Source organism: Catharus ustulatus, chromosome 25 (assembly GCF_009819885.2).
Source record: "Catharus ustulatus isolate bCatUst1 chromosome 25, bCatUst1.pri.v2, whole genome shotgun sequence".
Taxonomy (NCBI): Eukaryota; Metazoa; Chordata; class Aves; order Passeriformes; family Turdidae; genus Catharus; species Catharus ustulatus.
Window position 1 is genome coordinate 4,790,057 of NC_046245.1, and position 16,362 is coordinate 4,806,418.

The window sequence follows — 16,362 nt, forward strand, 5'->3', positions numbered from 1 at the left end:
CGAACTGCGGGCAGGGAGTGCAGGGCGAGCTGAGCTGCCCAGTTCTCAGCGGTGCCTCTCCCAGTGCCATCTGCTGGTCACTGCCTGGCTGGGCTGGACTGGCCAGTGACCTCAGAGCACCCCAGGCCAGCTGGGTTCCTGCAGGACAGCTGGTGCTGCCGGCAGCAGAGCAAACAGTGACCTGTAACAGCATCCCTTGTATCTCTGGAGCTCAGATTGTACCAACACACCTGGGGACTCCTGTGTTCTCCTTCACCACACAAACACAAGTTACACATAAAGCAGGATCTGTATTTAAATTTAAATACACTGAAATTATGCAACAAATGGAGCCATGCAGGGAAAAGCTACATGAAGGAGCTGATGGCCTCTCTCAGCTCTGAAGGTTTCTCTTGTGTGCGTGCACACAGGTGCAGGCACAGGCGTAAAATAAATCTGTGGCATTGGAGTAACTGAGGAATGGGACATGTGCCAGAGAGCAAGAGAGAGGGAGGAGGAGAGAGGGAGGAGGCAATTGCTGCAGTGTGAGGAGGAGAGGGGGGAACAGCTGGGTAGCACTGGCCAGAGCTACACCAGAACCAGGAGGAAACAGAAATCCTCAAAACAGCCACTCTGTTTGGACAAGAAGGGAAAGAGGTAAAACTTGTCCAGAACTGAAAGAAGCACATGGGGAGGGAAAAGGGCATTTCTGCTGGAAACTCATCCTGACAAACACCAAGGCCAACCACCATGCCTCATCTACAAACACCAAATCAACCCCCATGTGTCATTGTCCCCAGGTCACCCTGCTGTCCCCAGGTCACGCTGTGCTGGGGCCTGCGGCCACATGGGAATGTGGGTGGGGAGAGCTCAACACTTCCAGCCTGGAAATGGAACAGAAGCCAGGGAAAAGGAGAAGCATCCAAGGTCACCAGCATGATGGCAAATACCCTCCTGCCCTCAGGCCTCCTCAGGAAGGGGACAAAGCTCCCCCAGGACTGCCCTTGTCTCGCCGGGGCTGCAGCAGAGAAGGCAGCGCAAGGAGGGAGAGTGGGAATTGTCCAAGGAGTCTCCTGAGCCTACCAGGGCTGTGGAACAACCAGTGCTGACAAAAGCCTTGCTGAGGGGTGCAGGGACAGCTGAGGAAGAGCCTTCAGAGCAGAAGGTCCAGCAGGATGGCACTGGGCAGGAGGAAGAGTGAAAGCCCCAAGCAGGTACCTTTGGGTGGAGCAGCACTTATCTGGTCCAGTTTTTCTGTGTCCAGGGAAGAAGAAAACATGCAGTTAGAGGAGAAGATCCTGTTTAGTGAAGGAGCTAAGAGCCTCTCCAGATCCTGCCTCTACCTCTGGAAATGGCTCTAACATGTCTTCAAAGGAAAGAGTGATCCTGGTTGCCCCAGCAGTATCTGGTCTTTCGCTCTGCCTGCGTGGTTGTGGCAGTTTTCAGTTGTGTCTTTGCCATTGTGGCACATGTTTTTGTTGTAGCAGCAGATATTGGCTTAGCCACAGTTGTTGTGGGTTTTGGTGTTGTGGATTTTGGCCTGGCTGGGGTTGTTGTTGGGAGTGTGCTGGCAGGTTTGGGTTTGGCTCTTGTGGTGGGTCAGAGTGTTGGGGCTTTGGGCTTGGCTGTGTTTGGCAGTGTGGCTGTGGGTGGTGGCTTGGCTGTGGTTGGAATTGAGATTTTGGATGGTGGCTTGGCTGTGGTTAGGGTGGCCTCTGGTACTGTGGGCTCTGGTTTTGCTGTGAGTTTTGGCAGGGCTGTTGGGATGGATGAAAGAGATGCAGAGATGAAAAGTGCAGTGGGTTAGGGCTGGCTCACCTCAGCAGATCCCTGCCCTGAGCAGGACCAGCAGAAACCAGGGAGGGGCTGAAACAGCAGCTGACCCCTCTCAGGTCACTCTGGGCCATCCCCCACTCTGGGGTTCCCAACCTGGACACACCTCATGTCCCTCACAACCTCCTGCCATGCAAGGGGCAAAAATGCTGCCTAACAGGGTACCAGCCCCTCCTTATCTTAAGGCAGTCGTCCTGTCTCATGGTCCAGCCCTGGAACTGCAGTTCAAGGGCTTCTGGCAGCTCCAGGAGGGTTCAGAGCTCAGACCCAGCCCAGGGTCTCAGTCCCAGCCACCCCTCCAGGGCCATGCACGGCTCTGCTCACTCACCACACAGGTTGTTCACACAGACTGTGCCCGGGGGACATTTTGTACAGGGGGGTCCTTCCCAGTAGGGCATTTTGTCCTTTATATTACTCCTGAAAGCAGAAAATGCCTAGATAAAGAAGATGTGAGGAAAGGGGGAAACACCCATCCCAGAGAGGGGGCTGATTCAGCTGGGATATCCCAGCCAAGGCAGAACTGGAGATGAATGTAGAAAACAGCTCTTGATCTCCTGCCACGGCCTGTCAGGGCCGTTTAATCACCAGCCTGACCCCAAGGCAGCCAAAGCCAGGGCAGAGAACTCCATGGAGCTCATCCCTCACCCCCTCAGAACATAGCAGGGCATGGGCATTGGGGCCTGGAACTTACCTGGGAAAATAGATGCAAACAAGCAGCTGTACATTCTCTGTTTTGTCTCCCTCCACCTTCTTACAAGGACTGCTCTCACAGCCAATGTGAGTTGTTTCTGCCCAGATCACCTAAGGCAAAGTCAGGGTTGAAGGTGGGGGGATTGGGGGAAGGCAGTCTCTCCCCTGGCCTTAAAGACTGCTCCAACATCTTTCTTCTCTCCCAGTCTGTGCCCCAGATCCCACATCCCCGTGTTGCTTTGGAATTCAGTCCCCTCTTTCCCCTGTCTGAACCACCTTCCCAAGGTCATATATTGCAGTACCAAAACTTTCCTACCACATAGTCTACCCAGGCAGAGCAACACCATCTCTGCTTTGGTCTTGGAACCAACCATTCATCCCTCCATCCATCCCTCCATCCATCCCTCCATCCATCCATCCCTCCATCTCTCCATCCATCATCCATCCCTCCATCCATCCATCCATCCATCCATCCATCCCTCCATCCACCATACTTACTACCACTATCTCTTTTCCTCCTTGTTCCCACCCAAGTGTAAGAAACACTCAGACCTCATCCTTCTACCCAAGACAAGCTGGCACTGAGTTCTGCCTAGCAGCCAAATAAAAGGGCTGCAGAGCTTGCCTCAAAAAAGATCTTCTCCAAAAGGCTGCCATGCCAAGTCTGCCTCTGTCATTGTGAATCCCACCTACTTCCCTGTCCTTTTGCAAAGATTTTGGGAGGAGCTGAGGCACTGGTACAGCTCCTGTCCCAACAGCCCCTCCACCCCAGCAGCTGGTACCTGGATGTAGTCATCACATGTCCTCCCAGGGTCACACTCAGATGTGCTGAAGTTGTAGAATTCCCTCTCCCTGTTCCATGCTTCAATGGCCAGTTTTACATCCAGGGTTGAAGTGGTAGCAAAGAGGTTCTTCCCGCCCCCGTTCCGGATCCAGTTGCAATCCCTTGCATGGTTTTGAGCAGTAATCTCCAGGTCTGTGTCCCAGGTCTGAAAGGAGCTCGGTGTCAGCACACAGAGAGGGACACTGGGCTCTCCAACAGGAGCAAGGCACTTACCAAGGGCCCTGCACTCTCTGCAGTTTCCACATTCATGAGGAAAAATCAACCCCCTACTCAACACAGCCCTCAGGAGAGGGGAGCTCTGGGGTCAGTCCCAGCACAAGCCTTGGGTTATGGGTGAAAGAGGAGAAGGTCAGGGCAGTAACACAACTCTCACAACCTCTCCTGGAGCTCCCCTGACACCATCATGGAGCATCCTCAACTCACTCTGGAGAAACCATCACAGTGCTGAGGGTTCTGGCTCTGTCCCTGTGAGTCTGCAGTCACTGGTCAGGCCTCTTCTCCCTGAATTTAACTTTTGGCTTTGTTTGGTTGTTAAGCTCCCATTTACCAGCTCACAAAGGCTTTACTCAGCCTGGGCAACTTTGGTGAGGTGTCCTCCAAGAACACTGTGACCCAAGGAGGAAAGGGCTCCAACTTTCCAGGATAAACAGCTGTCCTCCTCCCCAAGATTTGTAAACAGTGAGGAAAAATCACATGTGGTGCACGACAAAACTTGATAGCCAACTTTTAATCAAATCAAGAGTCTGAACAAGACAAAAAGCAGCACCAGCTCTAGAGCTTGGTTCTGCTCCCACTGCAGCCACGTGTGATGTGGGACCTGACTCAATTTCCTCAAGCAAAACAAGGGATCCCTCATGTCCAAGGCAGCCCTGCACAAGGCACGGGGAGGAGTGGGACACTGATGGGCCCAGATAACTGACAGACTTGACTGACATGTTTGAAGTTGATGCAAACACAGAGCACTGTGTGATGTCCCACACAGCAGGATTCCCCCACCAGCTCTTGGCAAAGCCATGGCAAAGTCTCCAGCTCGTGGCACCTGCTCATGGCAGGGCCTCACCTGCCCTTCCTGCCATCACAGGGAGCTCCAGCAGGCACTCGTGTGACTGAGAGCTCATCACTCTCAGCAAGAGCATCTGGGGACTCACATCACACTTAGGAGCTTCCAGGAAATGATCAAAGACAACTCCAAAGATAAAGAGAACTCTTCCCTTTAGAGGCACTTTAGGGAACCCCTCCACTGACACCTACTTGTAACCCTACGTGAGAGCTGCTCTGCCTCCCCTAAGGAACACCCCCATCCCTCCTTGCATTAAGATCGAGCCTAGGACCACACAAACACCCCAAAATTCCTCTGTAATAAAAGCCACTTACCATCTTCTTCATAACCCTGGCAGGAGGAGAGACCTGGGAGCGATATTTATTATGCTCATCCACAATGATCTTCTTTTCTTCATCACTCAGGGACCAGCTCAGCTCCAGCATGGAGAGCACCAGGAGCAGGGGAGGAAGACCTGAGCTCAGCATCGTGCAGGCAGCTTCTGCTCTCAGCAGCCCACGGCTCTGGCAGTCAGATTTAAAGCACCTCCCAAGAGCCAGGAACACCCAACAGCTTGAAGATTGGGGAGGAAATGTATTTATTAGAGTTTTGGAGCCACGTGGGACACACCCGTGTCACATATCGGCATTGATGGATAGGCTGCATTGGGGCTGGTTCCAATAAACACACAGGGTCACTCCTCGGACAGACCCCGTGCCTGAACCCTAAATCCCTGGACTGGCATTCTTCATCCAAACCTCTGCTGCTCCAAACCTCAGCCATCCCCTCAGGATTCAGTTATGGGTCCCCTCTTCCACTTCGTGTCCGTTTTCTCAAAATCACAGAATCCCAGAATAGCTGGGCTTGGAAGGGCCCTCTGGATATCATCCAGTCCAACCCCTCTGCAAGATCACCTGGAACAGGTGACACAGGAACACAGTCTGCTGGGTTTGGGATGTCTCCAGAGTAAGGGACTCCATAACTCTCTGGGCACCTGTTCCAGTGCTCTGCCACCCTCCATAGGATGAAGATTTTTCTTGTCTTGAGGTGGAACTTCTTGTGTTTTGAGTTTATGGCCTTTGCTCCTTGTCCTGTTGCTTGGCACCTCTAAAAAGAGTCTGACACCATCCTCTGATGTCTCCTGGATATATTTATACAGATTGATGAGATCTCCTCTCATTCTTCTCTTCTCTTCTCTTCTCTTCTCTTCTCTTCTCTTCTCTTCTCTTCTCTTCTCTTCTCTTCTCTTCTCTTCTCTTCTCTTCTCTTCTCTTCTCTTCTCTTCTCTTCTCTTCTCTTCTCTTCTCTTCTCTTCTCTTCTCTTCTCTTCTCTTCTCTTCTCTTCTCTTCTCTTCTCTTCTCTTCTCTTCTCTTCTCTTCTCTTCTCTTCTCTTCTCTTCTCTTCTCTTCTCTTCTCTTCTCTTCTCTTCTCCAGACTAACCAGGATCCCATTGTCCCTCCTGGTCCCAGGGCACACCGCTGGCTCCATGGTAACTCATGGACCTTCTCTGGTCCTTCTCTGCAGAGTTGCTCTCCAGCAGGTCACCCCCAGCCTGTGCTGGTACCTGGGGTTATCCCTCCCCAGGTGCAGGACCTGCCTTGCCCCTGTTGAACCTCATTAGGTTTCTCTCCATCCAGCTCTGCAGCCTGTCCAGTCCCTCTGAATGCAGCCCAGCCTTCAGGGGGATCAGCCACTCCCCCAGCTCTGCATCATCACCAAACCTGCTCAGGGTCCATTCTATCCCTTCATCCAGGCTGTTCATAAACAAACTGGGTAAGACTGGACCCAGTACTGATCCCTGGGGAATGCCACTGACTACAGGCCTCCAGCTGGATTCTGCTCTGCCCTTAACCCTCTGAGCTCAGCCATTGAGCCAGTTCTTGATCCACCTCTTGTCCATTCATCCAACTCACATTATCCAAGGGGATGTTATGGTACACAGTGTCAAAAACCTTGCTGAAGTCAAGGTAGACACCACCCACTGCTCTCCTCTCATCAAGCCATCCTGCTGTGCCATCATAGAAGGCATCAGATTGGTCAAGCAGGATTTCCTCTTGGTGAATCCATGCTGACCACTCCCAATAACCTTGTTTGCTTTCAGGTGCTTGGTAATGATCTTCAAAGTGAGCTGTTCCATCACTTTTACAGGGATGAAAGTGAGGCTGACTGGCTGGGAGTTTCCCAGACCCTCCTTCTTGTCCTTTCTGAAGACAGGAGTTAACATTGGCCTTTCTCCAATCATTGGGCAGCGCTCTTGTTCTCCAGGGTTTTTGAAAGATAATGAAGAGTGGCTAAGCAGCAACCTCTGCCAGCTCCCTCAGCACCTGTGGGTGCATCCCACCATGGATTTATGGGTGTTAAGTCTGCATGGCTGATCTCTCTCAATTTTCCGTGACCAAGGGGAAGTTTTCCTTTGTCCATCCTTCATCTCTTACTGCCAGCGTCTGGGATTCCTGAGAGGTGCTCTCAGCAGTAAAGACTGAAGCAAAGAAGGTGTTGAGTAATTTCACCTTCTCTGTCTTCCATGCCCAGGACACCCACTGAATTTAGCAGCATTTTCCCTGATCTTCCTTTTGCTGATGATGAACTTGGAGAAGCCATTCTTGTTCTTGATATCCCTTGCCAGACTCAATTCCAAGTGGACTGAGCCCTTCCTCATTGCATCCTTGCATACCCAAAGATGTTCCTATACATCTCTCATGTACCTGTCCCTTTTCCAACATCCCATACACTTCTTTCTTCCATTTGAGAATTGCTAGAACCTCCCTGCTCTTCCATGAAGGTTTCCTGCCCCCTTTGCTTGATTTCTGCATCATGGGGATACACTGGTCTTGAACATTGACCAATATTCTTGGGGCCCCTTCCCTTCTAAAGCCCTATTCCATGGGATTTTTCTAAGTAGGTCTTTGGAAAGGTGGAATTGGCTCTCTGGAAAATCAGGGATGTAGCTCTGCTACTGCTTTGCTTCCCCATGCAGGATCCTGAGTTTCACCATAACATGGGTCACTACAGGCAAGGTGTTCCCCAATCTTCCCACCTTCAACCAGTCCCTCCTGCTTTGGTAGTACAAGGTCCATAAACACACCTCTCCTCCTTGGCTCCTCCACCACTTGTATCAAAAAGTTATTTTCAATGAGCTGCAGGAGCTTCCTGGACTTCCAGCCTGTATTATCTCCCCAACAAATACCAGGATGGTTGAAGTTCCCCAAGAGAACCAGGACCTGCAACCCTGAAGCTACTTCCAGCTGCCCACAGAAAACCTCATCAACTTCCTACCCATCACAGTGTCACCCACAGTCTGTGACAACAATCCCACAGCAGCCAGCAAAGCTGTTTTCACAGAGATCCTCCTCTATCCCTGGAATGCAGCTGCCTTAGAAACAAAGGTAGCAAGATTCGATTGCTGGGAGCAGTTTGCAGCACAGCAACTCCCCAGAGGCAGAGCCCACCTGGGCCAGCCCCGTGTCTGTGCTGGGAATGGGGGGCAAGCAGAGGGTTGATGCCTCTTCCCTGAACCATCAGGAGAGGAAGAACAGGGCACAGAGCTGAAATTGCCCCAAACAGGAGAGCTGAGAGTGTGTGTCTGCCCTCAGGGCTGGTTGAATTAGCAGACCAGGGGCTCTGCACTGACAGGGTAATGTGGAATGCAGCTTTCCTTCTGCTCACCCAGGGAGCAGCAGCCTCTGCACGGGGACAGGAGCCACACACCAACACCTGCCAGGGTCTGCTCCAGCCTGCAGGCTCCAGGGAGGCCCCACTCTGCAGCACACAAGTGACCAAGCCTGGGCTTCCACTGACTCACGTCTCGGGGGCTCCAGCGGGGCTGTGGTGTCTGAGCAGGCTCTGCACTGGTGGGGCAGTGACAGGAGCTCTCTCTTCTCCCTGCTCACCCGGATTTATGAGCTCTGGAGCAGTTTGTCATCTTCCACGCCTCAAAGTTTGGCTAAAATCAACTGAATATTGAAGGAAAGATGAAGATTGTTACTGGGAAGAAAAGAAAGGAGGGACAGCAGAGCTGTTGTATCAGCTTTGTTCAGAGAACCAGGGTAAAACCCACAGAACATCTCCCAAACTACTCCTTTTGCACACAGTCTTTCTTATGACATTTTTCTAACAAAGTGTTCTGAGTTTTCATTTATAATTACACTTCTCTTAGAAAAAAGTGACCTAAAAAAGGTTAAATAACCCCTCAATAGCTGAAATGCAACATTAAAACAAAAATGAGGAAAAGGGAAAAGGGTCATTAACACTTGTATTTAATTGCAAAAATTAAAAACTTTTTTTATTCTTCTTACATACAAATCTCATTTATTTACATACTTTACAGGCTTTTCCCAAGTATTTACAAAGTTTGCAATATATTAAATTAGGACCATCCATAAAATTCTGCATTAAGTGCATATTCACATTCTTTTTTTTTAATCCATCACTGAATTTAGTGTTCAGCATTGAAACAGTCTTTATGCATATATAGCTTCACTTCTCAGCACCTCTGAGCCTTCAGAATGTGGCTCCCCTCCCCAAGACAAGGAGATAATGCTAAAAATAAATCACCTGCCATTTGTTTGAATCTCCAAAGCAAAGGGAAGTCCAGTATCTCCCTTGTCTAACTCAGCAGGACACTAAATCTGCCCTTGACAGGGAGGAGGTTCCTGAAGAGGAGGATACCTATAAAATTTACCAAGAGGAGAAAGTTTGGTTTGCAGGAAGCAAAAGCTCTTTGTGCACCCACTGAAATGGCCTCACCCCAGGCACTGTTCAGTTCTGGGGGCCACAGGGCTGAACATGGACCTGGGACTGGGCTGTTGGAAGGGAAACTTCCCCCTGGAGGGAGGGAACAAGAGGGGCTCAGGACAGAAGGATCCCCTTTTCTGAGACACTGGTGTTTACAGAGCTCACATCTCTACCAAGAGATGCTCTCCTGTTGCTGCTGGAGCACAAGGGAGGTGCTTTGATCCAGCCCAGACAAACCAGCTTCTCCTCCAGAACATTACAAAAACAGGCTTGGTGGGAGAAGCTGAAGTCTGGAGACTCACGGGAAATCTGACTCAAAGCTCTCCAGGGCCTTGCAAAGGGACCCCTCAGGGGAATCAATGTGTGCAATAACAGTGGGCAGGGAAAAAAATGAAAAGGAACAAAAAAAGGAAAAAAAAAAAAGAGAAAGAATCAATAGAAACTGCCAGCTTGGCTCCCTTGGGGGCCGTTGATTTCCTGGTACTGAAGTAAATCATAATAATCCTTTCTCCTCCTTTCAGTTACCCTGAGTTCAGGACTGACTGACAGCACTGGTCAGTGACCCCTGCTTTGGGGAGCAGCTTTAAACCACGATGCTCCTGCCCAGCTGACAGGGACAGCCTGTCCTTCCAGCCTGGCAAGTGCAGAGGTGACCCCTCCTCACCTCTGCCCACTGGGCTCGTGGGTAGTACCGATTTCTGGTGATTTCAGAGCAGCTTTGCAGCCTTTGGGATGTGGGGAGAAGAGGAATCCATCTCCCAGCTCACAGGCAATGAGCTCTCAAGCACACAAAGGGATTTTAAAACGTGTTGATGGGAACCTGTGTGAGCTGGGCAGAGGGGGAGTGGGAGATTGTCCAAACCAGCAGAGAGAGTGCAAAAAGGAAGCTGAGGTGAGGGAGACCACGGTGGGACACCCCCTCTGTGACACATCTGATCATGGCTGTGAAACCCCAATAGCTGCAGGAACAGCCCTGTTCCCCCCATCAAGCTCTCTAGGGAAGTCCTGCAGCCTTTCCAGAGACTCTGTGAAGCTGGAGCTCTGGATGTGGAAGATGACCAGGGCTTAACTGCAGTAAAGGAATCAAAACCTCCCTTTGGCCATCCCAGTTTTGCCATTGTGGCCTCACCTTCAGGTTTCCCACCAGCCCTGGGATGTGGAAGGTGTGAGCACCACTCCTCTGGCAGCTGGAGACAGGAGCTGCTCTGGAAGCTGTGCTGCAGACTGGGGCTCTGCACTTCAGCCAAAATCGGCTCTTTATCAGCAGGAGAACTGCCCTCCTGTTTTAGTTTAGCAGCTAATTCCTTACAGCTTTTGGAAGAGGAAGAGAAAATATACCGGAGAGCTTGAAAACAAATGATGTAAACTCCGAAGGGAGCGAGGCTGGGACATATGCAATGGATCGCTGAGACAGAGCTGGAAACTTATGCAGAGCCCATAAAGTGCACTTGGAAGGCTGCTCTGCAAACAGGCCAGACTCACAGCTCCTGTCCAACCAGCTGCAACTCTTCGAGGAAAGGAGAAGCACTACGTGAGAACACTTCTGCTAAACAGGCACAAACCTGCCCCTTCCTCCCCCTCCTCCTCCCAGTCCAAACAGCGACTGTAAATAGATCCATTTTCTCTGCTTCTTCCCGAAAGAGCCAGACAGCCACAATGGCTTAAGTGTGACTCTCAAAATCCAGGCATTTCATAGACACTTGGGAATTGTCTCCGCAGCTCTTTTACAAGTTACAGTCAAGGACACTTAGCAGTGACAGTGTCACCAACCTCAGCAAGAATGGCTCCAGCAGCATCTTTGAGCAAATGCTTTACAAAAATGGGTCAGATACAAAACCAGTAAGAGGCAAAGTAACCTTGTCAGCCTTTGAATTTGATTTGAGAAGCTGCCAAAGTGTAAATAGCAACAGTCACTAATGAGGCCCTAATTCTGCCATCACTGAACTCCCAAATTTCCATTAACTAAGACCCAGGCGTTAAGAGGAGGGAGGGGAGTGGTGTGTGTGTGTGTGTGTGTGTGTGTGTGTATGTCTTGGCATGTTCAAGATTGAATGTAGTGTCATGAGTGTGAAATACACTCCAAGCAGTGAGAATACTAATGGAAGTTTTATTAGTCCAATTCCCTTTAATACTTTGTAATAGATTATATTAGTCCTTTTCCATCCTGAGAGAGCCAGACTCTCCCCCTTTGGTTCTACTAGATCTGGTGTGTGTCCAGCACTGAGGGCCATGCACAGACTGACACAGGTGCTGGGCTTGTTCTCATTGTTTTGACAGGAGAAACACAAGGGTTATGCATAGAAATGTTTGTAGTGTCAAGGCCTCAGACTTAATTCTTTGGAGCAGGAAGTGTCCTCTGCCTTATTCTTGTACAGGAGCCAGACTTGGTCATCCCACTTGGCAGCTTTTGTCAGCTCCTAATCAGATTAGCACAATGTTTGCTCCCATTCTCCTCAAAAACAAAGGCTGGACAGACATTTTCCCAGTCTGTCATTTTTACATGTACCTAAAATATTTACAGAGAAAAAGGGTCCTGCTCCTGAGAACAGCGTTAACTCACTGTCAACCAAAACCCCTCCCAACTCCATATTAACAAGTGTGAGAATATGTCCTGAACTCCAGCCCTGGCCTATGAGTTCAGCCTGACACATCTGTAAATGATCTTCAGCAGTGGGATCAGACCCAAAGGATCAGACTTGGAAGGGACCGGAGCATCCGCGGGCCGCAAACACCGAACCCGAGCCCCTCTCAGGGCACTGGAGACAGAGCTGCTCCAGCAGCAGGAAACACGCAAAGGCAGCTTGGAAAGGACCCAGGAAAAACCAACGTTCATTCTGAAGAAAGAGTTCCAGATCTGGAACGAGTCAATGTAAAAATATGCCAGGGAAGAGGGAGGTTTCAGGTGCTCCCAGAGGTACCGTGGGCTGGGAACGCAGGCAGTGCCTTCCAAAACAAGGAGCAGCTGAGAACAGCTGTGCAGCCCTTGGTGTCTGAGGTGAAAGCTGGACAGAGCTGCTCTCTCCCAGCCCCAGCTCCATCCAGAACTCCTGCACTGCCAGCACCACACTAAACCATGGTCTTTTTGCAAGAAAGGAAGTGGTGGTGAAGAAAAGCACAATTACCATTTGACTCACAACCTGCTGACAGAGAGTTGCAGAAGGGTGATCACAAAACAGAGAGGCCTGAAGGGATTCTTTTGGTACAAGAAGGATGCAGTGGGTGAGAGTTTCTGCCCTCAGGCTCAAGGCTCTGCCCAGCAAAGAGGCAGGAGCCAAGATCAGCTCTGCAGGGCTCACACAGCTGTGGACGTGAGGGAGAGCTGGGACACATCACCAATTCATTCCCTTTATAGAACTGGCCTGACTACACAGGCTCAAAGCTTCCTCCTCAGGAGGAATGTACACAGAAATGTCACACACCCCATCCACTCCCAAACCCCCCAGGAAGTTTCAGAAGTGCCATAATCCACAAAGAACACAAGGTGAATCTCATCCTGAGAAATCCATCTGCTGCTCCTGGTAAAAAAAAACCTTTTGCTGAAAACCCAGGGCTTACCTGAGGGGACAGAGAGGGTCATAAATAGCTTGAGCTTCTCCCAAAATACATTTGAGGAAAGGCAAAGGATTACCTCAAGGGTCAGGAAAATAGTCATTTTTAAACACTGTAAACATGCAGGGTGGCAAAGCCGCCTGCCCCGGTTGCCCCGGCTCGCTCCTCTCAAGACGTTGCCTTGGCTTCAAAGCTGAAAGTCTTCTTGTCCTGGGAACAGCTCTGGGAACACCTCACCATCCTTAACTGGCAGCTCCATCACAAATCACTGCTGGCTCTGTCCCTCTGGCCATGAAGCTCATTGTCCAGTGATCTGTGCTGGCATAACCTTGGGAAGAGGCAATGGAGAGGCTGTTAGATGAGTCCATCCTTAATGAGCGCTCCCATCTCCCACAAAGGGATGTGGTCATGCTGGAGCTCTTTGGAAAGACACTTCCCTCAGTGGGCACTGGGCTTGGAATATTCATTGTGTACCCACACTGCTCAGCTTGGAGCATCCCCTGCTACCCCAGTGCTGGGTGTTCCAGCCCAGGAGGATCACTCCCAGTGCTGTGACAAGCAGGCACACACCAGTCTGGAGGTGACAGTGGCACAGATCACCATCCCAGGTGTCAGACAGGTAAGACCCAGCTGGAAGCAGTCTCCTGATTCCAAGGGCTCTCCCAGTCCCTGCACACCACAGCTCTGGTACTCACCCAAATCTCCAGCTTCCAGCTCCACCTTGAACATCTCACAGTGTCCTCTGCACGTGTCCAGAGGTGCAACAGTCAGGGTGAGCTGCCCACTCCCAACAGCAAACAGGCTGTGCAGGCTGTAGCTCTAAGACAGGAGGAGAGGATTTCAAAAACCTGGCCAATTTTGCTTGGCTCCATCTGTCCAAAGCAGGGACAAGTCACTGCCCTGCAGGCAGTGAGACAGAGCAAACAACACGTTTGCTGCTCCCCCAGTCACCAGCAGACCACAGAATCCTAGCTGAGGTCAGCTGCATACAAGGGCTCTCCTCTCCTTCAAGGCAAGGCAGGGCCTGCACATCCCCAAAACTCAGGAAAATACAGAGAGATCAGGCCAGAAGCCTGAAGTGTCTCAGAATGAGTGAGACTCACTGCCAGGAAAGCTCCTCAAAACAATTCTGCCCAGCTGTGCACAAAAAGACCTCACCCAGATATAGAGCAAGGCCAGACACACAAATGGAGCAGGCAAGGGGTGCTGGAACAAGAAGATCTTTAAAGTCCCTCTGTTTCTGTGACATCTCCAGCTGCCAAGGGAGATGGGCACAGGGAACCTCCTGACCCAAACAGACACAACTGCTGGGAGGCACAACCACCTTGCAATGCCACTTCACACAGAGACAGACAGAGCTGACACAACCACAAATGCTCCTTTTCATGACTGTATCAGCTAAAAAAGCCCTGCACATCCCACAAAACCTCAGAGCTGCTGGGACACAACTCACACACGGGGAGCCAATGTGTCTGGAATGAATTTCTCACCTTATTCCCCAAATCTGGATGGCGGATGAGGAAGCAGCTCTCCAGGGACACTGTCTTGGGGAAGGATTGTAAAGAGGAAGCGGGGAGAAATTCCTGCAGAATCCGAGATTTATTCACAGACTTGCTCCTAAATAAACCAGCCCATATTTAAGAATCATCATACAACAATAATGTTTGCATTTAAAAGCTACTTTCCAGATAAAATTCTTGCCAAACATTCATGCTTGATAAACAGCAGGACAGACTGGAGCAAACTTCAACCTCAGCCTCTAAACCTGTGCTCCTTCCCACCTTCCTCTGGGCTCCTGCACCAGGATCATGTAAAGAGGGAACAAATACATCCTGATGGATACCTGAACTTCATTTCCCTCTCCTTTTCCCTTAAAATGATCCAAGTTATTGACCAGATCTATTAATTACAAAAGATGCAGAGAGGTGGCATCATACACAACCATAACTGAACCCCCATGGCAAGGCAGGGCGGATCCAAGGCTATTCTCTAGACCAGGAAATGTAACTGGAAAAGGTCAGGTGGGGCTTGCTATTTTTACATCCCTGTCTAAGGATGTAAAATGATTCATTCTTCTGTATCCTGACCATCCCTCTACCAGTGGGACCTTAGAGGACTCTGCCTCTGAGACCTTGGAGAGCTCTGAGTTGTTCACACTAAAGACTTTTTGATTAACAGAGGCAGGATTAGAGCTGGCCATACTTTCTGCACAAGACCAAACACAAATTGCAGGATTCTTTGACTTTCCATTACTTCTCAGTGTTTGCAGAAATCATGGTATCTTGTCTCAGTGTCACTGCTCAGTGTCAGCACCACTGAGAAGACAGAGGTGACAGAAATATGAAGCAGCTGCCTCAGGTGATCAGGTCTCAGATGATTTACAGCCTGAAGAACAGGACCAGGCAGTTCATGGGACAATTTTATCTTATAATGGGAACAATACCTGGAGACCAAGCCACAGCTTTCCATTTTTAGTGCTGAAGTCTTGCCCTCAGAACAAATCAGTGCCAGCAAGTAGAAGCAGCCTGTAACCCACTCCTGTACACCTCCCCTCCAGTTAAAACTGCAACTTGCAGGCACTGGTGGTTCACACAGTAGAGCCTGAGCACCCCTGCAGAAAGGATGTGTCCATCCATCACATGTTTTGTCTGACTCACCAGGGAAAGAAAAATGGGCAGCTCCATAATTCAGCTGAATTTTCTTCTATTATAACCTCTGCCAGTTCTGGATCCTGGGACTGAAAATGCTTCAGCTCTTCATAGGAGAGATGCTGCCCTGTCTTAAAGAACAAGAAACAAAGATAAAAGCTGTGCTCCCAGAGTTGCTCCCTGCTCTTATTTCTCTCTCATTAGAAAACATCCAAGAGCAACGTGGCTTGCTAAGTGGATTGTTAAATGTCCAAATACAATGGTCATTAGTCAGAGGAGCAGTGCAGGGAGCTCTATCCTCCCACATTTTTACACTGGGGTGAAATGTTTTCTTAGACATGTTCTGAATGAGCAGTTTGAGTTCATGGGTGAAAACACTGGGCAGGGGTTGTGGGCTCATGCTGTTCAGGAGTTTGGACTCAGCACCCAGTCTCAAAAATCCCTGCATTACCTTGATTAGAAAAGGCTGATGCCCCTGGAGCTTTTCTGATAGCTCTGTCAAGTCTGTCACTATCTGAAGGCTTTTCACAGCAGAACAGACTGTGCAGTTTGCGGGAAGTGCGGAAGCGTTCTGTCTGCAACCTGCTGCCCACCAGTCCTGGCATTCTGGGGAGGAAACAAGGAAAACCTGTTTAGTAAGACCAAAAATGGAATGGAAAGGAGAAAAATTAAATGCTAAACTCATTATCTCTAACATGAAACATTGATATTTCTTATAGTTTCTGATAGCTGTAACTCAAAAAGAAGAAGCTTCACCAGGCAGGGAAGTGGAGAGAATGTTCCCAGCACGTTTTGGAGATACAGATAAAGGTTGTGAGCAATGGGAGAGCTTATGAGAATTCCATTTCCCTGTACATGAGGCACACAGAACCTTCCATGAGCAACAGAAGGATAGCAACCATCACATGTAGTGTAACCAAACTGAAACAAGTCCATAAGCAAAAGAGCAACCCAAAAGCGTTATCAAAGAGATAACACCAGTAAACAAAAAAGATCCAGGTTGGAAAGAGTAACTCCCACATGGGTAGCACTGGTGTCATGAACC

At 49.8% G+C, this 16,362-nt stretch overlaps 2 protein-coding genes across 2 annotated transcripts in view; both read right to left on the reverse strand.

Annotated features, from left to right (window-relative positions):
• LOC117007210 (peptidase inhibitor 16-like) lies at positions 1 to 9,020 on the reverse strand. Its single transcript, XM_033080193.2, has 7 exons — positions 8,941 to 9,020; positions 8,053 to 8,339; positions 4,721 to 4,958; positions 3,285 to 3,491; positions 2,504 to 2,613; positions 2,141 to 2,229; positions 1 to 1,233 (listed from the first exon to the last, which is right to left on the reverse strand). Exons 3-7 carry the CDS (start codon positions 4,871 to 4,873, stop codon positions 1,133 to 1,135), a joined length of 660 nt encoding a protein of 219 aa, XP_032936084.1. The 5' UTR covers positions 4,874 to 4,958; positions 8,053 to 8,339; positions 8,941 to 9,020; the 3' UTR covers positions 1 to 1,132.
• C25H6orf89 (chromosome 25 C6orf89 homolog) overlaps positions 8,621 to 16,362 on the reverse strand; it is a 23,947-nt gene continuing 16,205 nt past the window's right edge. The window contains exons 4-8 of the mRNA XM_033080192.2: positions 15,769 to 15,923; positions 15,327 to 15,448; positions 14,160 to 14,286; positions 13,365 to 13,488; positions 8,621 to 12,997 (exon numbers count right to left, since the gene is read on the reverse strand). Coding sequence (XP_032936083.1) covers positions 12,912 to 12,997; positions 13,365 to 13,488; positions 14,160 to 14,286; positions 15,327 to 15,448; positions 15,769 to 15,923 — 614 coding nt within the window. The 3' untranslated portion in view covers positions 8,621 to 12,911. The remainder of the gene's footprint in view (positions 12,998 to 13,364; positions 13,489 to 14,159; positions 14,287 to 15,326; positions 15,449 to 15,768; positions 15,924 to 16,362) is intronic.

Excerpts from the sequence above, each read along its gene's own strand:
- LOC117007210 (XM_033080193.2), bottom strand. The coding sequence starts at position 4,873 with ATGCTGAGCTCAGGTCTTCCTCCCCTGCTCCTGGTGCTCTCCATGCTG. Across the intron at positions 3,492-4,720 it reads CCAGGGTTATGAAGAAGATG|ACCTGGGACACAGACCTGGA; the intron begins GTAAGTGGCTTT and ends AGCTCCTTTCAG. Across the intron at positions 2,230-2,503 it reads GTTTGCATCTATTTTCCCAG|GAGTAATATAAAGGACAAAA; the intron begins GTAAGTTCCAGG and ends TTCTGCTTTCAG.